The sequence below is a fragment of the Monodon monoceros genome, unplaced genomic scaffold, assembly GCF_005190385.1.
Source record: "Monodon monoceros isolate NGI ecotype Baffin Bay Population unplaced genomic scaffold, NGI_Narwhal_1 Super_Scaffold_6, whole genome shotgun sequence".
In the NCBI taxonomy this organism is placed as follows: Eukaryota; Metazoa; Chordata; class Mammalia; order Artiodactyla; family Monodontidae; genus Monodon; species Monodon monoceros.
In genome coordinates this window covers 91,473,979-91,497,927 of record NW_021703783.1, presented here as the reverse complement: position 1 = coordinate 91,497,927, position 23,949 = coordinate 91,473,979, and the positions used below count along the sequence as shown (strand labels likewise).

The 23,949-nt window shown below is 55.7% G+C and overlaps 1 protein-coding gene across 4 annotated transcripts; it reads left to right on the top strand.

The window, feature by feature from the left end:
- On the top strand, positions 1–22,851 carry CBX7 (chromobox 7). Of its 4 annotated transcripts, none has more exons than XM_029204789.1 (6): positions 1–251; positions 2,478–2,521; positions 9,989–10,054; positions 14,085–14,151; positions 16,505–16,856; positions 17,250–17,553. In XM_029204789.1, the coding sequence occupies exons 1-6, from the start codon at positions 183–185 to the stop codon at positions 17,405–17,407; spliced, it is 756 nt and encodes a 251-aa protein (XP_029060622.1). In that variant the 5' UTR covers positions 1–182; the 3' UTR covers positions 17,408–17,553. The 4 variants fall into 4 exon arrangements, with proteins under 4 accessions (XP_029060622.1, XP_029060625.1, XP_029060623.1 ...); XM_029204792.1 differs by having other exon boundaries at positions 124–251; positions 16,784–16,856; positions 17,250–22,851; XM_029204790.1 differs by having other exon boundaries at positions 124–251; positions 17,253–22,851.
- The last annotated feature ends 1,098 nt before the right edge of the window (positions 22,852–23,949 follow it).

Below are 23,949 nucleotides of genomic sequence, written 5' to 3'. Positions count from 1 at the left end.
TGGAACGTCGGCGGCGTGAGGGAGCGCAAGGGGGTGTGCGCGCGTGCGCGTGCGCGTGCGCGCCCGGGCGAGGGTGACTGGGACCCCGCCGGCCCGAGCATCGCGCGCCGCAGCCGCGGCCCCGCAGCTCCGCCCCCGGCCCGGCCCGGCCCGGCCCCGGGCCCGCTCGCCCGCCGCCCCGCATGGAGCTGTCAGCCATCGGCGAGCAGGTGTTCGCCGTAGAGAGCATCCGGAAGAAGCGCGTGCGGAAGGTGAGGCTGCCCGGGGGCGGCTCCCAGGACCCCTGTGGAGTCCCCTCCTGTCCCCAGCACTGTCCCCTCCGCGCTGGAGGCGAGGGAGAAAGTGGAGCGGGGGTGGGGGGTGGGCAGGCAGCCCTGCGCTGCCGGACTCGTATCCCCAGCCCGTGCCTCAGTTTCCCCCGCCACCTTGTAGAAAGAGTAGAATAAAAGTTGTCGCCCCAGGATGCTGGGGGCAGCTGAGTCCGCCAGAGCTAGAGGTTAGGATCGGACTGTAGGGATCCTGAACGCCATCCTTTCTCATCCTCCCCTCATTCTAAATATGGGGAGACTGAGGCCCGAGTTGAAGAAACGGCTTGCCTAGTGTGTTCGCGTCGGAGCTGGGTCTCGAACTCAGGACTCTGGACTCTTGGTGCCAAGTCCTTTGAAGTTGGAGGCGGAGCTTTGGAAAAGCGTCCTCCCGCCTCTTAAGTTTAACTGCTGGACTTCGATCCCCTCCACACCCCCACCTCCACGTCTCTCCCCCACTTCCAGTGCACACCCCTCTGTCTTCCCCTCCCCACCTCCCAGCCCCGCCCGGCCGGCTCAGTGGAGCCGCCTACGGCGCTGGGGCATCCTCAAAGCTCCTCCCCCTTTGCCTTCGCCTCCAAAACATACACCCTGCAATTTAAGGAGGCGTCTGTTCTGCTAGGTTCGGTCCCCGCGCCTCGGGCCTGGACTTTGGCCGTGCACATTTCCTGTGCACACGTCTGCAAAGTGGTCTGGCCCCAGACTGGAGGTTGGAGATGGAAGGCTTTGGGGAAAGTTCCTGTCCCGGCACTCACCACTATCCTTTTCCCTTATCTCCTCCCTGCAGCCCCATGGGAGGCTCTAGCGGCAGGGCTGGGAGGGGGTCTTAGAGTTCACCTCCTCCCATTTGACGAAGGCACAAACTGAGGCCCTGGCTGGGGAAGTGACCTGGTCAAGGTCACACAGCAAGTTAGAGATGGGTGTAGAGCAGGAGCTCCAGTTGGCTGTTTGCCAGCTCATCTTTCAAGAGAGAAAACTCAGTCCCGGCATCTTGGGTGACATCTAAGGGTGACAGTCAAGGTGGGCCATGACCTTTTCTTCCCCAACTCCAATGGGGTTGAGCTCTGTCTTCAAGTTGGGGCTGCCCCTCCTCCTCCCTTCCCTCAGGGTTTCCTCGATTTGAATTTGTTCCTCAAAGCCCCATGTTTTCCATGCAGTGTAGCCTCAGCAGGTACAGTAATTACTCCCTTCTACATGAGGCCTGAGGGGTAGTGCCAGAGAGTGCGAAGCATCACTCCTTTCGCCGTTCATTCAAAATATATTTATTGAGTATCTCTGTGCACCAGGCACCATTCTAAGCCCCGGGGAGGGAGCTGCTTCCCTCGTGGAGCTGCCATTTTGGCAGCGGAGACACACAGTGAAAGAGGAAATAAATATAGATGCTTTCCAAGGGGGCCGTGTGCCACACAGAAAGAGAACTACTGGAAGGCGGGAGGGAGGGTGTTGGGAAGGGTGGCCAGGGCAGGCCTCTTTGAGGAGGTGACATATCTTGGTCTTCAAGTTCCAGTGTGGAGGGGTATCACCCATCAGATGGGGTTGGACTGGGAACTTTTAAAGGCCCCTGTCACCTTTGAGGAAGGGAGGAACCTGCCTCTGTTTTCTAACTACTGGAGGGGCGATCACCCTTTCTCAAGGTGGAGACTTTGTCAGCCTTCTCTGGGGTCCTGCCAGGTTCTTTTGACTTGAGAGTGAGTTGAGTCTTGGAGTCACTAGCCTGTCACCTCTGGCCCAGAGGCAGCCTCTCACGGGGAGGGGGCTGATGGGGCTAGAGCCATGTGGGACATGCCAGGGAGGAGTATTCTAGGACTTGGAGAGTCTTCTAATCGAAAAAGGAAAGAGAATTATGGTGTTAGCACCGGGACACTGGATCTTTGGCCACGCTCATCCCCACACGGTCTGTTTCCCCACACGTGACACGGGCTCCAAGCTTCTGCCACAGAAGCCCCAGAGGTGTTTGGGGCCCAGGGCACTCCTGTGTTCTAGTAGGGAGGACCGTCTGCGGAGGTCAGTTTGAGGATCTCTGGTTGATGGGGATCTTGTGGGGGGCGTCGCTGACAGTGTGTATGTGTTGGGGGACTTCTGTCTGCAGAGGGGATTGGGCCTTACTGTCGTGCAAGTGGTCGTAGGGGCATCTGTGTATCTCACTGTGTCTACTTCTCTCTTTCTTCCCAGGGTAAAGTCGAATATCTGGTGAAGTGGAAAGGATGGCCCCCAAAGTAAGGCTTCTTTGTGTGTTTCTGTCTGCCTACCTGTACATCCTTCCATCCACCTTTTACCCTTTCTCCTGCCTCACTTTTCACTCCAGCTGCTCTAGTAATTGGCCAGCAGACCTTGATTAATCATCCTCTTCTCTGGGCCTCAGTTTCCCCTCTGCCAGCTGAGGGGCTTGGAGCACATGAGGGTGAAGGTGGGCCCCAGCTTCTCTTCTCATGGGCCCCATTCAGTGTTGCACTCCACCTTCTGGTGGGACCCTCTGCTCCCCTGCTTCTGGCCTTTCCCGGCACCTAGGAGGTGAAGGCCCATCATCTTGGCTTCAGAGATGGCTGCCTGCAAGGTGGAGGGGCACTCAAGCTGCAGCAAGTACAGTGCCGGGTGGGGGTTTGTGTGGTTGGGCAAGACAAGTCTAGCCAGTGGGGCACGAGTCCTCAGTGCCATACAGCTAGGGACAGAGCTCGCCTTTGGACAGCACTCTCCAGTCTACAGAGCAGGCTCCTGTACAGCCTTGTGAGGCAGCTGTGGTCCTGATCTCTAAAGATGAGGAAACAGGCTCAGAGAAGGTAAGCAGCTTGCCTTAGGTCACACAGCAAGTGGAGGCAGAGTTGAGAGTTGAACTGGGCCTCTCCATCTTCAGGTATCACTTCTGTGCCTCCTCCATCTCCCAGTTGCGGGGCCAGGGAGCTGGGTCTAGGACCTCTCCCAGTTGCCCCACCTCTCCGCTGAGGCCCAATCAGGAACCTTCTCACCAACCAATCACCTCCCAGCAGGGAGTTGTTGGGGGAGGGGAGGGAAGGAGCAGGTCGTGGGGCCTCCCCATTGGTCTGTGGGTGCCCCACCTCCCAGCCCTGCCTCCTAGAGACTGACTCCTGGAATCCCCCTCTGTCCAGAGCCCCTGCTGTCTGTGCCAGGGGCTTTCTGCCTTGCTGGTGTTGGGGGCTGACCTGGTATTTGGGTCCTGGGAGTGTCTTGGACACGCGGTGGTGAGAAACAGCAGAGAGGAAGACAGGCCATGCTGCCTCAGCTTCTCTCTCTGCAAAATGGGTTCAGTAGTCCAGGCCCTGCTCTCTTCTCACAGGCTCCTTCACTTTGTGGGGTGAAAGGCCTGGGAGTGTGTTCAGGATGGCCTGCAGGCATCCTGATGATTAGGGTTGGTGGCTGGTTAACCAGATAATGCAGTCATCCATTCCTGCTGCCCCTTCCCAAACCCCCTGGGACTGAAGGATAATCCCCTCCTCCACTGGGCAGATGAAGGTGGGCTTCTGGTCTGGGTGAAGGGGCTGGTAAGAGGAGGTGGAAAGCTAGAAAAAGAAGGTTCAAGGTGGGCATACTCCCTGGGTACTCACTCCCCTCTTAGCTTCCGTGCCAGAAGCCACTGCGTCCCAGTGGGACACCAGCCTGTTGGCCTTCAAGGCACCGTTGGCTATTTTTCCTGCTCTGTAGACTCCCTTCTCTAAACAGAGGTTTTTATCTATTTAAAGTTCCTTCCCCCACTTTTATTAATCCTGAATGAATACGTCTGCCCATCAGAGCTTCAGTCAGGGGAAGGACCTGGCATTCCAAGAGCAGTCCCTCCATGGTTCTCCTGGCCTGTGCCCCCGAACCTGGGGCCCACTTGTTTCCTAACACGCTGAGACCACCAGATGGGCCTTCGTGACTGCTTTCTGTGACACTCCCCGCTCCAAGGGAGTTCTGGAAGCGCTGTTTGGCCAGATGACCTGGGGCATTTCTGGCTCCCCTACACTTTGATCCTGGGTTCCTGGCCTGGCTCACAGCTAGACAGCTGGGAGCCCTTTAGCAAGTCCCCAGCATGGCAGGACCTCTGCTTCCATCTCCAAATTGGAATAAATCCTCCAGTACAACAGTGTTGTGAGGATTAGATGATGGATATAGAGTACCTGATGCATGCTTAGCCCAGACCAAGCACTTAGTGAACGTTTGCTATTAATAGTAAGTTACACAGCTCAGGCTTCTAGGTCTCCCCTCAGCCGGGAGAGGGGTCTGGGGGCGTCTACTCCTCACAGGAGCCCAAAGCAGCCTTAGCAATCATTGAGATCAGTCCTCTCATTTTTCAAATGGGGAAACTGAGGCCCAGACAGGGGAGTTATATACAGTAATGTAACTGCCAACCCGGTGCAGCATGGTGCCCACTTTATGTCATCCACTGTGCCACCCCGCTTCACTTGGGGGAAAACAGGTTCAGTCACAGGGAGAATCAGGAGAACCAGGGCTCCTTTGTAACCCATTTGGTCTTCAGTCTCTCCTCCTCAGGGGGCCTTGCTTGAAGAAGAGGCTGAGAAAGTGGATGGGGAGTAGGTAGCTGGGCAGGCTGCTCGCTGCAGGCCTGGGAGCCTTGGCTAGGGCAGGGCAGTGATAGCCTGGGTGGGAGGGGAGTCAGATTCTCCTGCTCCCCAGCACCCTCCGCCCCCTGGGCAGGGAGGCTCATGTTAATAACAGAAGCCATAATTTAAACGGACACTCACCCTGTGCCAGGCCCCTGTTAAACCTTTGGGTGCTTTGCCTCTTTTCTCTCCCCAACAGCAGACAAATGACTGCCCTTCCTCCCCAGCAGATGGGGTAGAGGAGCTATCTTGCTTGTTCTGGAAGGAACAGCAAATGGCACAGGGAGGGGCTGGGGGCACAGGGCAGAGGATGTTAAATAATCAGCTACATGCTGTCAGCACACAGAGATGCTCACATACCCCACTCTCATCTCAGCCTGCCCAGGACCCTGCTGCTCCTCTTTGGAAACGCTTTTCTTCCCTCCGTTCTTACCCACTTGTGACTGCTACCGCATTTGTGGGGAGGACCGCCTCCATAGAGCTTCAGTAGTGATATTATCAGTGTATCAGGGTACAGCAATAACCAAGCTGCCTATCAGTAAGCCCCTATTAACATCAGGCATTGGCCCCTGTAATTGCCTAATGGCAACCCATTGTATAGATGGGGAGACAGAAACCCTCAGCAGAGGCGTCCTTGCCCCAGGTCATAAAGGTGGGACGATTTGAATCATGGGCACCTCCATTTCCCCACCTGTAAAATGGGGCCCTAGCCTCACGGAGCCCTGTGGAAGGCTGCCTGAGACAAGAAAGGGTTCGTAACAGTGCCAGACGCAGAGGAGGCTCTTCTTTCTCCTCCAAGGCCGGGTTGAGTAGTGGCAGCACAGAGTCCTCGGTGTGGCCCTGGCAGGTGTGTGTTTGCGCTCTCCAGGCTTTTGATATTGATTTAATAAATGCTTGTTTGCTTTCATTATGTACCACACTGCTCTAAGTGCTTTATGTGGCTTAACACATCTAATCGTCACATCACCCCTAAAAGACAGGGACTATTGGTAGGTCCGCTTCACGGATGAGAAAACGGAGGCCCGAGCAGCGGAGTCACTTGCTCACCGCCGCCTTCGGGAGTCCGCTGCGCTGCTTCTCATTTGGGCGAATCTAAATCGGAGTCGGGGGCTGGGGCGGGCCTGGCTCTGCAGGGCGCCCCGGCACGGCGGGAGCCTACGCGGCGGGGCCCAGGAGGGGCGGCCGCGAGCCTGTTTACCCCGGCTCCGGTGGCGGCGGGGGGGGGGGGGGGGGGGGCGGGGCGGCGGTCACGTGGTCGTGTTTACCTCGGAGCCGGTGCGCGCCGCCCCCGCCCCGCCCCCGATCAGTAGGCCGGGTAATCTGGCGCGCACGCTCCCGCGCTGCGTGCGTGCGTGTGCACGCGCGGCTGCCCGACTCCGGGGGGCGGGGCGCACGGCGCTGCGATGTGGCTGGAGCCTTCTGTCCGCCACGCTCGGTTCCCGCCCAGCCGGCGGCCCGGAGACCTAGACCCCGAAGTCTCAGGCCGCGGGCCACGCCGGCTGCGCCCTCCTGTCTTGCCTGTGCCCGGCTGTTCGCAAAGCGTGTTTGCCCTCGCTGTGGTCTCTGGCTTCCCACACTGCGGAGGGCCGCTGATGGCCTCCTGTTTAGGAGGGCCGGGGTGTCCGAGAGGGTGAGGCGCCTGTGCAACGCCCCGCCCCACCCCCGCCCGCCTTTCCGCAGCACCGAACGGGGCCAGGCCTCCAGCTGCCAAGTCTCTCCCTTTCTGTGCACCCGCTGTGTGCCAAGCTCCGGGTCAGACACTGAAGACGTGGCCAATCAGACTGTGCCCCTCTCCTATGGACGTTACAGCCCGGTGAGGGGCCATTTACCCCGACATGTGAGAGATCCAAAGGGAGAGGGGAGCCAAGATTCAACTGAGTTCTGACCACAGATTGGCCACTTCCTGGCTCGGTGATCTTGGCAAGATGCTTAACCTCTCTGCCCCAGTTTCTTCATTTGTAACATCTGTAACCTACCTCATAAGGGTGTTACAAGGAATGGATGCGTCCTTGCAGTAGTCTGCTCTGGCACCTTGCTGTTATGGTGGTGATGGTGGTGATTCTTAAGATGAGGAAACTGAACTACAGAGAAGGTTAGGGACTTGCCAGGAACCACAGAGCAGCTACATCAACAAGAAGTGGGCAGGGCAGTGGGGAAGTGGGCAGGGCAGAGAGGGCTAGAGCACTGAAGAGAAACGTCCACAGCTAGAGAAAAAGGGAGGGCCAGGCAGAGGACACTGGAGGAACACAAAATTCCCCCTCTCTTCTTACTAGTTACAGTCGAGGAAATTCAACCTTTGTTTGGGGGAGGGGAGGAAGGTTTGAAGTCTCTGCCAGCTTCTGGTTGCTTTCAGTTTGGGCTTTACCCAAACTATAAAAAAAAATCTCAGTTTCACTTTCAGCATTTCTCCAGGGTGAGCAAAACTCTTCACTGGCTTCTGCAGCCATTCCCAGAACACCTGGGGGCTGGGGGCTGGGCTGGGCACTCTGGCGAGGCGTTACAACCTGCCAGCCAGGACACCAGCTTGATTCGCCAATAAGGATGATTCACCAATAAGGATGGCAGGTCCCAGTGCGATAATAGGGCCCTGGAGAGCAGCTGAGGGGAGGGTTCATTCTGCTGGGAGTAGCACAGCTAGGAGAGGATGTCAGGAAAAGCTACAAGGACCTGATTCTTAAAGGATGAGGAGTTCACTGGAGGAAGGGGGCCCTCCAGGAGGAGAGCACAGCACGTGCAAAGGAAAGGAGCTGTGATGGTGCCTGCTTAGGCTGGGCGTGTGGCATTCTGGGCACGGACCTTCACTGCTGAGCCCACGGGGCCCGACACGAAGTAAGTGTGCAGAAGTGTCAGTGAAAGAAAGGAAAGAAGGGTTCTGTCCTTGGGCAGCTTGTTGTTTCAATATTGATTGGACTACTTTTAGGTTTCACAGTAACCAGGATGGTTGAAGATGAAGGTTTAAACTTGGCTGGTAGAAGGCAGCAGGGGCAGGGGCTCTGCCTGGCCTCTCTCTGCCTCGCAATACCTCCCTAATACCTACTCACCTCCCTCTTTTATTTATTTATTTTTTGGCTGTGCCACGTGGCTTGTGGGATCTTAGTTCCCCAGCCAGGAATTGAACCCAGGCCCTTGGCAGTGAAAACTTGGTGTCCTAACCACTGGACCACCAGGAAATTCCCTCACCTCCCTCCTTATCCAGCAGTCCTGGGTGCAGTCTTGGCCAGAATCACAGTCCATTGCTTTGGTTTTGTTTATATACACCCATGTACGTACATCTACATATATATGTATTTTTATGATTATATGTGTATTTGTATGCATGCATATATATACACCCATACATATATATATATACTTTTAAACAGTTATCAGGACTTGAATTGTTTTTTAATGATTTTCTTTCTTTTTTTTAATAAATTTATTTATTTTTGGCTGCGTTGGGTTTTTGTTGCTGGGCGCGGACTTTCTCTAGTTGCAGCAAGCGGGGGCTACTCTTCGTTGCGGTGCATGGGCTTCTCATGGTGGTGGCTTCTCTTGTTGCAGAGCGCAGGCTCTAGGCACGCAGGCTTCAGTAGTTGTGGCACGTGGGCTCAGTAGTTGCGGCTCAAGAGCACAGGCTCAGTAGTTGTGGCGCATGGGCTTAGTTGCTCCGCGGCATGCGGGATCTTCCCAGACCAGGGCTCGAACCCGTGTCCCGTGCATTGGCAGACGGATTCTTAACCACTGCGCCACCAGGGAATTCCCATATATGTGTTTTTATATTAAAATTTTTTTATGTATTAGCATCTGTTTATGATGAGTCATCCTGGTTTTTCCACTTATGGAAGTCATAAAGAGTTTGCTTTTAAAATAAAATGTTTTAAAAAAGCAAGCTAATTTTTTTTATACATAAATTTATTTATTTATTTATGGCTGCGTTGGGTCTTCGTTGCTGCGCACGGACTTTCTCTAGTTGTGGCGAGCAGGGGCTGCTCTTCTTTGCAGTGCGCAGGCTTCTCATTGCAGTGGCCTCTGTTGTTGCGGAGCATGGGCTCTAGGCACGCGGGCTTCAGTAGTTGTGGCACTCGGGCTCAGTAGTTGTGCCTCGCGGGCTCTAGAGCGCAGGCCCAATAGTTGTGGCGCACAGGCTTAGTTGCTCAGCAGCATGTGGGATCTTCCCGGACCAGGGCTCGAACCCGTGTCCCCTGCATTAGCAGGCAGATTCTTAACCACTGCACCACCAGGGAATCCCCAAGTGAGCTCATTTAAAGGCAGATACTAAGTAAATAATCGTGGGGGTGGAAGGAGGATGGCTGAACTCTGGAAATGCCCAGTTCTGTCCCAGCAGGGAATGCTATCTGGCCTGGGAGTGGTGGAAGGTCCCTCGTGGAAAGACCTAAGGGCCTGCTGTAGGACACTGTACCATTCAATCACTGAACATTTACCAAGTTCCTGCTGTGTGCCAGGCCCCCCCCGAGAAGGGCACTTCAGACCTGGCCTTGATGGTGCAGATGTGTTCCAAGGAGGGGGAGGGAGCAGCTCAGCCTGGGCAGAGGGCCCACTGGGGCTGGGGCATCAGGGGGGCCAGGGATGGTGACAGTAATAAGCACAGAGCACTTCCTGTGCACCAGGCGCTGCTCTAAACACTTAGATACGTGAACATGTTTAAGCAGCACGAGAGACCTTTACAGACGGGAAAGCAGCACAGAGACCCTGAATAAATCGTTTAAGGTTGTACAGCTAGCCAGGGCAGAGCCGGGGTTTGAACCCAGACAGTCTGGCTCCAGAGCCGCAGCTCTTCACCACATGCTCTTGACTCTCATAGGAAGGGAATCCGGGGACATATGGGGCCTGCCCTCTTCACCTGAAGTGAACATGGGGATCTAGTCCGGAGTTGGACGCGATCACTTATAGGGTGGTGCGATCAGCGCTCAGAATGAGGGGAGTTCTGGTGTCATGCAAGCCCCCAGGAGGCCTCCGGCCTACCCTGGTAGCCAGGGACAGTTCATGGGATTAGGCGACAGTTAACACTGGGTCAGGAAGGGGCAAAGTCCTGCAGGCAAGTGGGCCTGGTGGAGCGGCTGCGGCCTCTGAATGGGGGGTGGTGGGGTAGGGGGCAGGTCAGCTCTGACCCCTTGTCTCTCTCCCCAGGTACAGCACGTGGGAACCGGAGGAGCACATCCTGGACCCCCGCCTGGTCATGGCCTATGAGGAGAAGTAAGGGGCTCAGCCTGCCAGGGGGCTGGGTGGAAGGCGGGCGCTGAGGTTTCATAGACAGCTGCTGCTCGCTTGGCTCCAAACAGTGGTCACTGGGGGCAGGGGCCTGGCAGGGACTGCCGGGTCTCGTCCGCAGCTGGGGGAAGGTGCTGGGCACAAGGTCCCAGGGCAGCTGAGGGCCCTGTCCCTTTCCGGCTGCTGGGTGATGTCAGCCACTCCGCTAGCAACCCCAGGCCTCTGTCTCTCTGCTGTTGTAGGCCACCCCCAACAGCACCTGCCCCGATTTTCCCAGAAGGCAGGGGTTTCAATTGCCGTGAAGAAGGTGAAAATGGGCGTAGAGATGCCATGCGTGCGAGGGGCAGCAGTATTAATCATGCCCAGTGATGGGCCAGAGGGAGGTTCCCCCCTACAGATCCTCCACCAAGTTTGATGAAGCTCTCAAGAAAGGCCAGGGGAGGAAGTGTGGCTTTGGAGCCAGGACAGCTGGGTTCCGGTCCCTCCTGCTTGGCTACCTCCTAGCTGGGAGGCCGTGGGCAAAGCTGCCCCCAGGTCTCAGACTGCCGTGTCTGCCAGTGCTCTGCTGCAAGTGCTCTTCTGAGGGTTGCTTAGTGATTGGCAGCTCGTCCGATGGGCCGTGACGGCACACCTTAGCGGGGAGCTTCTGCCAAAAATGTTGTTTTTCCTGGTGGGAGGGCCTTTTGAGCATAACCTAGCCATTCCCTTCTGCTGCATGAGCCCCAGCGTTACCGGCCCCTTGCCGGCAGGCTGCCCAGTCTTTCTGCCTCTCCCCAACCCATCGACCCTGTACAGTGCGGGACCGTTTTATAAAATCATTTTTATTTGGTTCCTTTTAGCAACTGCCTGAGACAGGGATGAGGGTCTCATCTGACAGATGAGGAGACCGAGGCTCTGAAGAGCTAAGGGGCTTGTCCAGGGTCCTCGCAGCTGGGAGGCAGGACTTAACCTGGGTGGGGCTCCTGAGTCCCAGTGATGCTGTTCCTCTGCCCCTCCTCACCCCCTGCTGACCGCTTCTCCCACAGGAGGTCTCCTGCTGCTGGTTCAAAGGAAACATTCCCAATGCTCTTTCCTTTCAAAATCACAGTGTTCCTGTCCCACAGCTTCTTTCTGGTTCCCGAGTGCTGGTGGGGCCTTGATCCAAAAGGGTTGTGACACTGAGAGAGCCCTGTGGAATGTCCTGGATTGTGGTAAGGAGAGCATTGGGCAGGTGTCAGAGGCCTGGATCAAATCCTGGCTGTTCCACTCACCAGCTGTGAGGTGCTGCACAGGACCTTTTTCCTCTCTGAGCCTCAGCTTCTCTGTCTGTGAAATGGGGAGAACAGTGCTGACCTCAAGGGCTCTCATGGGGAGGAAAGGCGTGTGAAAGCACTCCACAAACCATTAGGTGTGGGCACACACGGGCAGATGTCTTCCTGATGGTAATTAGGGGTCAGCTAGTTCATTCTTTCATTTGTTCAACAAATCTTTATTGAGGTCCTACTGTGTGCCAGGCACTGTTCCAGGGACTGGGGCACAGCAAGGAACAAAACCAACAAACGTCCCTGCCCTCGTGGGGCTTACATTCCAGTGCGGGGACCTGCAGTGAAAGGTACACCAGTAAATGTATAGACGCCAACGCGCTGACTGCTGCACAGACAGGTCGGGACGGGGCCGCTGCTTTCAGTGGGGTGGTTAGGTGGTGGCGTTTGACCAGAGACCTGAGCTAAGTGAGGGAAGGACCCCAGTAGGTATTTTAGAGAAGACCATCCAGGTGAAGAGCACCCAAGAAAGTGATGCAGAGGCCCTGGGCTGAGGAACTGCATGGAGGCAAGCGTGGCTCTGAGTGTGGCCAGCCGGAGTGGTGTGAGCTGGGCAGGGGTGGGGCGTCTGGGGGAGGGGCAGGGGCGGGGCAGCTGAAGGAGTGGACGTGCAGCTCAGGGAGGGCCCCCGTGAGTCCTGGTAGGGGATTCGGGTGTTGCTTTCAATGAGTCAGAAAAGTCCGTAGTTAAGGAACAAATGAGGAGCTCGGGGATTTCTACAGACCCACCGTGTGATTTGACTTCCTCTTTCTCTCTGGGTCTTGGTGAGAAGGAGATGGAAGCGGGGTGACGACCATTTTAACACCTGCTTTGCAGGGTTTTTAAGAGACTCAGAAGGAGTCGGGCCAGGGGGCTCTAATGGGGAGTCCCTGCATCCCAGGAGGGGCCAGTGGGGCACTGAGGGCTTGTGGGACCACGATCCCCACAGCCCGGGACACTGATGGGCCCTGGGTAGGTAAGGACTGGACAGAATGGAAGCTCCCTGCACCCCCCCTCCCCCCCACTCCCACGGTTGCAGGGCAGGAGTGGGGGTGCTACAGATGGGAAGCCAGGTCATGTGGCCTGGGCTGCAGGCCTGCCCCCTGGCCCTGACTGGGCCCCCAGGCCTGACCTCGCCAGGCCTGGAGCCCAGAGCTCAGCATCTTCACTAGTGGCAGACGTTGTCAGAATTGTGGCGTCGGGCAAATGGCTTGACCTCTCTGTGCTCTGGCTATAAAATGAGGACAGAAAATGTGCCTCCCTCACAGGGTGGCTGTGAGGGTTAAAGCATTGAGAGCAGTGCCTTGTGCAAAGTGTGCAGGACATAATAATAAAAATAATAATAAATAACACTTATACAAATATAATAAAGACATATTATTCTTTTCCCTCAAGGCCCTTTCCTTTTCCCTCTCTCTACTTCCTCCTTCTCTTCCTCTTTTTTGTTTTTCTTCCCTCTCTCTTCCTCTTTATTATTTTAGTCTTTCTACCCCCCATTTTGAGAAATGCCGGGCACCTCTCTCGCTTCTCCCAGGGGCCCCGGGGACCAGCTGAGAAGGGAAGCTCTTTCTCCAGACTAGAAAACTGAGGGCCAGAGAGGGAAAGTGACCAGCCAAGGTCTCCTGTGGGTCAAGTAGAGCTGAGCCTGGAACAGGGTGTCCTGGCGCCCAGCACCGGGCTCTGAATTAAGGTTCTCACCGTCCAGGGCGAGAGGCCTGGCTTGGTGTGGGTATCCCACGCCCTGGGTGCTTCTCTCGAATGCTGGTTCTAGGGCCCCATGGCAGACCTGCCGAAGCTGACTCCGTGGGGAGGGAGGGAGAGCCCTCCCCCCAGCGTCCCTGGAGCCTGATGTCTGGAAGGGGGTGGCAGCCACTGCCTCGAGGAGGGACCAACAGTGGAAACAGTCTCCATGGGTGCACTGGCTTAGCTTGGCTCAGACTGAGAGACTGGACCAAGGCCGCAGACGGCATGAGTGGAATGAAGTGAAACAGAACGAAACTACTTTGAATTGTCCCATCACTTCCAGCACATTGTTGGGGTCTCTGGCGTGTTGTCTGGTGTGTGTGTGTGGCTTTGTCTGCGTCCTCAGGTTGTGCCTTGTGTGTTTGTGATGGAGGAAGGCATCCGGCAGAGAGTCTGGCATCTACTGGGGACTGAATGCAGGCTAGTTTTTCTCCCCTTCCCCAACCAGATGATACAGACAAATGGGAGCCTGTCCTCCCCACCAGGTTCGTGGAGATGCCAGACTGGGGGGGGAGATCTGGGCAGAACTTTGCTTGCGAAAGGACTCATGGCCATTCTCATCAGTCCCCCTGGGGCATTCAAGGCAAATTTAATTAACAGGTTTTTGTAGACATCTCCTAAGCGTGGAAACTGGAACTACATTGTTTTGGGGGCTGTTCCCAGTGCATGTAGAGAAGAGGTCTGGCATGACCCTGGGGCCGTGAAGACCCACATATTTTTGGAGATGTCCCCCGAGTCCCACCTCTAGCAATTGGGACCAGTCGCTGTGCCCTCACCTTTAGTCAGGTGGGAAGATGCAGCCCTGGGAGTTGAACACACGACCCCATTGTTATGGTCTAAAGTGAGGAGCCCTACCCCAGGATTAGGGGGTGGCCTGTGGAGGGTGTCCCCCTCCCCCATAGACAGCAGAGAGCTGGGTGGAGCGGATGCCTTACTTTCCCTTAAATGTCAACAGTGTTTCCTTTTGTTCTGCCATCTGCTTTGCACCCCAGGGAGGAGAGAGACCGAGCATCGGGGTATAGGAAGAGAGGTCCGAAACCCAAGCGGCTTCTGCTGCAGGTAACCCCACCAGCTCTGGTGCCCGCCCACAGGGCCCCCTTGCTCCTCCCACCAGCCCCTGCCCATCCGTGCATTTGCACTGGATAGCTCTGCGGAACCACTAACCCTCCTCGGCTCCACCCAGGACACTGTGGGGTGGGGCGGGGCACTTAGTGGGTAAGTTTCAATGGGAGGAGTTGGGAAAAGTCAGAATGTGGGGCTGGTGCCCCTGGAAGACACCGTGGGTGGAAGGTTCTGTGGAGGTGGGGAGGGTGGGTGTATGGCTTACGGGATCCTAGAATTTTGAAAGCTTAGAATCTTGATGCTCCAAGTCCCCAAAATACAAAATTGTAGTATTTGAGAATCTTAGAAGCATAAACTTTTGAGGGAACAGGGGCGTCTGGAATTTTAGAATCCAAGAAAAGGAGATTCATAGAATTCTGGAACCATAGCCTTGGAATGGTCTAGAAATGTATCATTTTTAAATTATTTAAAAAAATTTTTTAATTTATTTTTTATTATTATTTTTTTAGCTGCGTTGGGTCTTCGTTGCTGCACGCGGGCTTTCTCTAGTTGCGGCGAGTGGGGGCTACTCTTCGTTGCGTTGCGCGGGCTTCTCATCGCGGTGGCTTCTCTTGTTGCGGAGCATGGGCTCTAGGCGCGCGGGCTTCAGTAGTTGCAGCACACGGGCTCAGTAGCTGGGGCTTGGGGGCTCTAGAGCACAGGATCAGTAGTTGTGGTGCACAGGCTTAGTTGCTCCACGGCATGTGGGATCTTCCCGGACCAGGGCTCAAACTCATGTCTCCTGCATTGGCAGGCGGATTCTTAACCACTGTGCCACCAGAGAATTCCCTAGAAATGTGTCATTTTGAGTGAGAAGAAGCCCTCTGCCACAAGACTGGCAGCCCGTGTTACCCAGGTCTTGGGGGCACTTTGCTACTTTCACTGGTTCGCACTGAAAAGAGGATGGAGTCTGAAGTGATGTAGTTATGTGATTTGAGGCAAATCTCTGAGCTTGAGTTTTCTCATCTGTAAAATTGGGATGATAAGAATACCTGCTGTCCTTAATTTAATAAGGCCCACCCGGGAATTTGAAGCCAAAAAAGAAGGCTTCTTGGTCCACGTGCAGTGTGAGCCATGTCCAACCTCCTGTCCATTCCATCGAGAGTCACACAGCTGGATTAAAACCCAGATCTGAGTCCTGGTGCTCCTGGACCCGTTAGTTAGTAGCTGTAATTCTCTCATGGTGAGGTAGAGAAGGACAGAACTGTATGAGAGTTACGAGGCCTGTGATGGTATACGAGCCAGGCTGAAGGGGTGGGTTTTGATAAAGCTGCATATGGGATAAGCCCTCTTAGCACTGCAGTATCTTCACAGTCTCCTCCCAGTTCAGCTCTCCTCCCATCACCATGACAACCTGCACCCCATGCTGAGTGATGGGGATTGGCTGGTGGGACTGAGGAATGGAACTTGCGCATGTGATCTCTGCCCCCAACTGGAGATGTTTGACCTACAGTTCCTATCTGCTGGCCCTCACTCTCTTCCTGGGAACTCTCGGCCTCTGGTGACAGGTAGCAGGAGAAGCTACTGTCCCGGAGTGACCCAGGCCCCCCCCAACATCTTAGCGCCAAGATCTTTCTTGGGTTTGTATAAATTTCCCCCAAAAGTCAGTAAGACAAATGCACAAATTACAAAACTTCAGTCTTTGAATGGCAGAAGAATGTGCCCTCCAGCCCATTTAAGCAAGAAGGAGGCGGGGCAACAGACGTCTGGGCCCAGCCAGGGCCACCCTGCGGCTCAGAGCCCAGGAGAGTGCTGGGGGAATCGAGGGGTGTCTGCAGGCTGCTGGCAGACCCTCCTGTGGCTGGGTGCCATGCGTACCCCTGGCTAACTTTTCCCAGGAAGCTTCAGAGCCCTGTGCCTCACACCATTTCCCTAGCGAGCTGGCCGTTCCAGCTTTTGGGGGTTCTTTAGAAGCAAAGATTCCTTCCCTGTGATGAAGAATAACTCCTTAATTTATCTGCCTCATAAATGCAGGTGTGTTTTTTTGTCGGTCAGTTTTCACCTTGTACCGCTTGTGTGCCTCTGCCATGGACCAAAGGAACGTGCCCTGAGGCCCCATCCCTGAGCCACTTACAGGGCCCTGGGAGATGAGGCCGCGCTGTGAGGCCTCTTGGCTGAGCTGGGCCAGGCCCCGGGGCTGGGGCTGGTCAGGGGGAGCACTCTGGGCTGGGGTGAGGGGCGGGATGCCGGCTGGCTCTGAGCCCTGAAACACGGGGAAGAGGACCCCGGGCGGGAGGGCCAGCACGAGCAAAGGCGCGGCAGTGGGTGGGAGGGCAGGGCTGATCCGCCGTGCCCTGGCTTGCCCCCGCAGCGGCTGTACAGCATGGACCTGCGGAGCTCCCACAAGGCCAAGGGCAAGGAGAAGCTCTGCTTCTCCCTGACGCGCCCACTCGGCAGCGGGAGCCCCGAGGGGGTGGTCAAGGCGGGGGCACCCGAGCTGGTGGACAAGGGCCCCTTGGTGCCCACCCTGCCCTTCCCGCTCCGCAAGCCCCGCAAGGCCCACAAGTACCTGCGGCTCTCACGCAAGAAGTTCCCGCCCCGCGGGCCCAACCTGGAGAGTCACAGCCATCGACGGGAGCTCTTCCTGCAGGAGTCAGCGGCCCCGGACGTCCTGCAGGCGGCCAGCGAGTGGGAGCCTGCTGAGCAGCCCCCTGAAGAGGAGGGTAAGGCGGCCCAGCCCCGAGGCTCAGACCCAGGGACCCTCAGAGCTGGAAGGGTCCCTTGAGTCATCAGGTCCAGCTGGTCCAGTGCCCAGAGAGGGCCTGGGCGCTCCTGAGGCCACATAGCCTGCAGGGACCCTGGCACCAAGCCCAGAGCTCTTTCCATGGTCCCACTCAGGATGAGTTCGTGTCCAGCCAGGGAAGGTACATGTAGTGACGTCTTCCTGTGTGTCCAGCCTTGAACTAGGCCCTGACCTGGCTGGAGACTCAGAAGAAGATCAGGTGTTGGGGGTGGGGTGGGAGGTGGTCGACAAGCTGCCACCCACGCCCACCTTCCCCACCTCGTTGCCAACGCTGTCCCCCGTCTGTCTGTGTGTCTTTGTCCCGTGGCTGCAGCAGATGCAGATCTGGCCGAGGGGCCCCCCTCCTGGACACCCACGCTCCCCTCAAGTGAAGTGACAGTGACCGATATCACCGCCAACTCCATCACCGTCACCTTCCGCGAGGCCCAGGCAGCTGAGGGCTTCTTCCGAGACCGCAGCGGGAAGTTCTGAATCACCATTTTTACTCTTCTTCAACTGTTTTCTTTTGGGCTTGGGGTGGGGACTTCCAGAAATGGGGAGGGGTTGGGGTGGGTAATTATTTTATTTAAAGAAACATTGACGAGGAGAAGGGGGGAAGATCCCAACACTCTCCCACCGCCCCGCCCCTTTCTCTGTGCGGACGTTTACAGGGCAGCCTTGGGTCTGTGTCAGGGCTGGGCCTGGGGAGGCCTGGCACTGCTCTGTCACTTGGGGTACCATCTCCAGGGTAGGATGGGGACAGGACCAGCCTCCCCCGGACACCTCCATCACCATTCTTCTCTAGAGAGACAGCAGCTGGTCCCCAGGACTAAAGGAGGATGGGAAGGCCCGAACCCTCCCCTTAAGCAGCCCACCCCAGCCTTTCTGGTTGGTTTCCCCTTTGCCTTTTTGTGTGTGTGTGTTTGGGGAGGGGTCTTTATTTTTAAATTTCCACTCCAGCTTTGCGGGGGGATATGGAGGCTGGCTTTGACCAGAAGTGATTGGGTCACAGAGCTAAGGGGCTGGGAAGGGTTTGAGATTGCTGGGCACGTCCCACCCCTTCAGAAAGGTCTCTCCTTTCCCCTGGGGGCAGCTGCCAGCTAAGCCCCTTCCGCTGAGAGCTACCCTCCCCAGCTCCATCGCCTGGCCCGTGCAAACCGCTCACTTGCACACCCAGCCCCGCAGGTGTGTGCACACGGCCCCTCGCGCCCTCATGACTGCATGCGCCGGTCCGCAGACGTGTGCAGTGGGTCTTGCAAGCCTCCTGACCGGGTGGACGGGGCGGGGTGGTGGGGGGAGTGATTCACAGCAAAGAAGAGCTTGCTGTAGGCAGCCCCGCTCATCCCACCTTGCACAGCACTTCGCCTGACAGGACCTATCCGAGTCAGCATGGATAGCTGTCAGTGGAGGGCAAGGCTCCGGCCAGGGGGCAGCTGGATGGCCTCCGACGCTCCAGGCGTGCGGATGAAGTCTTGTGGTGTCACCTGGGCAGCCACGGGCGTGCAAGCGTGTGCATGTGTGCTGTGCACCGGCATGAGCTCTGAGGCACTTGTGCCCTGTCCCCCCACCCCCGGGGCTCCTGTTCTCTCTGACTCAGGTGACTTTCCAGCCCTTCTGTCTCCCCTCTTTTTCTGCCCTCCCCTTCAACTCAGCCAACCAGACATGGGCGTGGGTGGTCAGGGAGGGAGGAAGCGTCCCACCACCTTCTCAGGGCAGCCCCCGACTCCTGACACCCTTCCTCCTTCCATTCTGGGTCTCCCCCGCATCCACCCTCAGTGCTGCAGCTGGGACTAACCTTGTTTCTCTGCGGCGGGACCTCTGCCATGTCTTCCTGTGGTCGGGCTGTAGTGGGTGATGGGTCAGGCTGTGCACGAGCACCCCACCCTGGCAGGGGCCTGTGTCTGCCAGAAGAGGGGAGCTCTGTTTCTGGTTAGCACAGACGTGCCCTGTGGACTAGTGGCTCCCCTGGCAGTAAGGAGTGACTTCTCCCCTATCCTGGTCCTGCAGGGGAGAAAAAGCCAGATTGGGGGTGGGCACCAGGGGAGCAAGTGAAAGGCTGGCCCCCTCGCCTCTCCCCATTGTCAGACCAGGCACTCAGGTCCCTCCCCCAGGGCTGTCTCCATGCTCTGCTTTGTCCTGAGGAAGTGGGCAGAATCCTGCTGAGGCTCGACTAGGGCAGTTCTTACCCCAGACCCCTTCTTCCCAAGTTCCCAAACCAAAGACAGCCTGTACCCCATTTTTGTTTGGGGTGCCTTGCTGGCAAGATTCCAGATCCCTGAGTGTCTGTCTCCCCTTCCTCCTTAATCCTTCGTTGTCCAGGGTCAATTCAGTGCTTCCATTGGGGGATGGCTTCCTCCCCCCCACCCCATGACTTGATTCACCCCCAGGCTAGGGGGTTGTGTCTAGGGGAGTCTGGGGGTGGACCAGGGAACGAAGGGGCAGTGGGGAACCTCCCCAGCTACGGGACCCTGGGGAGGGGAAGGGCAGCCTGAGTGGGAAGCTGTCCCAGATCAACAGCTCCCGGCAGAGGGGATGGTGGTGGGCAGGGATGTCGCACTGACGGAAAGCTGTGGGCCCTGACTTGGGACTCGGCTGGCTTCAGCTTCCAAGAGAAGCCACACTCCGCAGCCCCCAGGGGACATGTGGCCTCCTCCTGCCTCACTTTGAAGAGCTGTTTGTGTAGTTTGCGGGTCTGGGGCCTCTCTTGTGGGATGAGGCAGCTGCCACAGAGGAGCACTTCTAGCCTCTCTCTCTCAGCCCTTCACAGCCCGCAGGGCACCCTGCTCTCTGGAGGGCCAGACCTGGGAGCGGAGGCTCCCTGGGGGAAGGGCTGCAGGCTGTTAGGACCTTCGTGCCCAGGACCCAGGACGGTGACCTCTGTGAGGGGCTGGAAGTGGCCTTGCAGGACTCCTCCAGCCCTGAGCGTCCCAGAGGGCCTTGGGGTGAGAGGGGGCAAGGTGGGCACGACCTCCCACCCCACTGCCACCCGAGAAGGCCAGTACTCACTTGGGGGTGGGCGTTGAAAAGGTTGGACCACCTGCCTTTCCTTCCCCCAGCCCCACCTGTTTTGAATGTAGAGAGACCGGTTGGTACTTTTCTTTTGCTGTGGGGTGGGGCGAGGGGCATATTCTCCGCCCGTGGCGCGGCCACTCGGGAATCACCGCCGCTCTTAGGATGGTGGTCCCTCCACCAGCTTCCCCCTGGCTCCTGCCCTGGGGGAGGGCGCTTGGCTTGTCAGGTGGTTTCGCTTTTGCTTTATAACTGGCCAGCCTGTCCTCCGGGTCTCAGCACAAGAACGCTTCCTTTGCACAGAATGAGCGTCGAGCTTTGTTCAGACTAAATGAATGTATTTGGGAGGGGTTGGGGGCGCGAGTCAATTCCAAGCACACGCCGTTTCAGAGTGAGTGTGTGCAGGGAGAGCTAGAGCAGATGCAGAGCGTGGTTTTATTTTTGTACTGATATTGGTAAGAGACTGTATAGCATCTATTTATTTAGATGATTTATCTGGTAAATGAGGCAAAAAAATATTAAAACTACATTAAAGATGATTTTAAAAAAAAAAGCTCTTGGGCATCTGATCATTGCTCGTGATGGTGTCACAGCTGTGCCGAGAAAAGAGCTGCAGCCCTGGGGGTGAGCCCTCCAGACCTCCCAGACCCCCCAGAGCCATCTTGGCAGTACATGGGGCTGGCGCCAGGTGTCCTTGTCAGCTTGCCAAATCCTGAGACGTGGAGATGCTCTCATGTCCATACATTCTCCCTGTCTGGTTAGTTTTCCCCTCGAAGTTGCAAACCCTCAGATCCAGCCCCACACGTGTTCTTGACACTCCTGTTCCTGTGTGTCTGTGGGTCTTGCACGTCTTCCGGTGGGTAAGTTATTTCCTCCTGGGTAAGGAGTGTGCTACCCTGCCTGGTCAATGCTGGGAAAAGGAGGGGGAGGCGAAGGTGAATTGAGAAGGAAACATGCGATCTTGAGGAGTATCTGCCTCAGGTGAAGCCCTTACTTGGTCACCAGGTAGTCAGCCGTCTTCCAATGCCAGCCAGAGAGGTCAGGGGATTCTGGTGGTCAAGTTTCTTGGGCCCTTTATCCCTAATGTTTTCATCCCAGGGCTTCGAGTTCTGCCTTTTCCCTGTTGGCGCTCAACTTAGCATAAGAGGCCCATGAGGCAGTGTGTTCAGTCTCCTTTGCAGATCTTTCTCTCTTACAACTAACTAACAGGCCCCATGGCCAGCAGGATATGCCCCGTGGGTGCAGGAGGTCAGGGGCTCTTTAAACACTCTCATAAATAAAATACAAAAAAAATATATGATTGATATACATACATGGAAAGTAACTCTACTTTCCAAAACAAAAAGAAACCTAGAAGAGGGCTTCCCTGGTGGCGCAGTGGTTGAGAGTCCGCCTGCCGATGCAGGGGACACGGGTTCGTGCCCTGGTCCGGGAAGATCCCACGTGCCGCGGAGCGGCTGGGCCCGTGAGCCATGGCCGCTGAGCCTGTGCGTCTGGAGCCTGTGCTCCGCAACGGGAGAGGCCGCAACAGTGAGAGGCCCGCGTACCGCAAAAACAAAACAAAACAAAACAAAACAAAACGTAGAAGAGGCCTTCTGGCTTTCACAGCATGGCCTGAGCGGGTAGTGGGCCGACCTGGGGCTGCCATTCCCTTTATTCAGGCTTTTACACTGAGCCGACTCTATATTCAGGGCTAGAGCTGTTGTGTGTCCAGTGCTTCGTCTGCAGCCCGTGTCAGTGCACAGGTGTGGTGAGGCCACAGCATGTCAGGGATTATCCCAGGGCCCCTGTTGCTGTCTGGTGGGGGATTGGGTTGCACATCCCACCCTGAAGATCCGTCTCTGAGACCCACGTGCAGGACCTCTGTCTTAGCTTCGGTTTCTCTTATGGGTTGAATTGTGTCTCCAGAGCCAGCCCCACCCCCTCACCTCCCAGAATTCATATGTGGAAGTCCTAACCTCCAGTGCTTCAGAAATACGACTTCATTTGGAGATTGAGTCTTGACAGAGGTAATCAAGTGAAAATGATACCATTAGGATGAGCCCTAATCCAGTGCGACTGGTGGCAAATTTAGGCTCAGAGACAGACATAGAAGGAAGGTGATAGAAGAGATATGGGAGGAAGATGGCCATCTACCAGCCAAGGAGAGAGGCCTGGAACAGATCCTTCCCTCACAGCCCTCAGAAGGAACCAGCCCTGCCAACACCTCGATCTTGGACTTCCAGCCTCCAGAACTGCGAGAACATAAATTCCTGTTGCTCAGGCTGCCCAGTCTTAACTTTGTGACAGCAGCCCCCGCAAACTGCTACCACATCCATGAGAGCAAGAGTCTGGGACTGGGCTCGGGTGCAGGTCTGAGACTTTATTTTGGAGGTGGGGTAAGGACTAGGGACATTACAAGGACTCCGACATTATTTTTCAAATGGAAGCCTGATTGCAACACGGCACAGCTTGTGTGAGGGTTCTGTTTTCCCCTCCCATCTGCACTGTATCCCCTTGAATGGTTCCTTAAGCTTAGACCAAGGTGAATGGTGGACCCTTGAACTCTAAGAAATAAAAATCAAAACATGTCGTTAGTACTATATTTTCCTTTGCTTAGAACTTTAGTATATTAGATGTAGGGAGAGCCTTAGTGATCATAAGATAAAGAAATTGGGTTCTGAGTGAATGTAGTCAGCTGGTTCAGTGTTCTTGTTTTACAGATGAGAAAATCGACAGTGCTAGTTGAACTGTTTTTATAAGAGGAAAATATGGCCTCATTTTAAATAAAAGTAAAGTTGAAAAAAAAAACAAAAAGTCCTTACTCCTAGGGGGCCAGAGTAAGCACTGGGGAGAGAGGGACAGGGAAGGAGGAAGAAAAGCCAGGATAAGGTGTGTCAGTGAGGTTGATGCCGTGGGCAACAGGGGATTGATTCCACTCAGACTTTGTGAGAAGCATTCCAGTGCCCCCCCCCCCCGCCCCCTGCAGATTGTCACCCCGGAGGACCGGAGACGGGAGTGTTTATCTGCAGGCTCCTGTACCTCATTGGCAAGGGTCCCAGGGTCACTGACTCCCTTGTACCTAGGAGCTGTGTTCCTACAGAGGTCAAGGACATCAGAGGAGTCCACGGGGCAGGAAGTGAAGATGGGCCATCTACCCTCCACGGCTAAAATCAGAGAGGAGGGCGAGAGGACAGGAGCTGAGCAACCAGAAGGAAGAAAGATGATCCAGTCAGTTTTTCGTTCTGAGTTTAAAGTGTTGGTGGGCACATAAGTGGTAGATAAAGCCACAGGGGTGATGGCAGGGGTCCAAGGTCAGGGTTGGTTGGGAAGAGGCGAGAAGGCAGTGGGTGGGCGAGCTCCTGTTGCCTCTTAGTTCTTGCCTGGGAAGAGTCTGGCCTCTTCCCTGGCAGCTCCTTGATGACTCCAGTTAGAGACTGGAGGACTTAGCAGGCCTTGCCCTCAGCTCTGAGCCGTCACCCTGATTCTGGGTCCCCAGGAAAAGTCGCGTGGGACCCTGGTACAGTGCGCAGCCTGACTCTCAGATGTGTTACCTGAGCACAACCTTCTGTGGTGGCACCGTTACTGCGCCCACTTTTATGCGTGGGACAAACAGAGAGGGTGTGGTTAGCTATTCAAGTCCGCACAGCCAGATCGCAGGGAGCCAGGAATTTGAGCCTGTGTCTCAGTATTAATCTCTCCACAAGCAGTTCTCAAACTCTTTGGTGTCAGGACCAGTTTAGAGTCTTAAAAATTATTGAGAAGCCCACAGAGCTTTTGTGTACGTGGGTTATATCTTTCAATATTTACTGTATTAGACATTAACATGGAGAAATTTTTTAAATATATATTCATTAAAAAATAATATTGACCTATTACATATTGATATAAATAATATTTCATGAAAAATAATTACATTTTCCAAAACAAAAAAAATTAGAAGAATTGCCATTGTTTTTTTTTCAAATCTCTTTCATGTCTGGCTTTAACAGAAGATAGCTGGATTCTCATACCTGCTTCTGCATTGTCTGTTGCAATAGCCCATG

Excerpts from the sequence above, each read along its gene's own strand:
- CBX7 (XM_029204789.1), top strand. The coding sequence starts at position 183 with ATGGAGCTGTCAGCCATCGGCGAGCAGGTGTTCGCCGTAGAGAGCATC. Across the intron at positions 252-2,477 it reads GGAAGAAGCGCGTGCGGAAG|GGTAAAGTCGAATATCTGGT; the intron begins GTGAGGCTGCCC and ends CTTTCTTCCCAG. Across the intron at positions 16,857-17,249 it reads GCAGCCCCCTGAAGAGGAGG|CAGATGCAGATCTGGCCGAG; the intron begins GTAAGGCGGCCC and ends CCGTGGCTGCAG.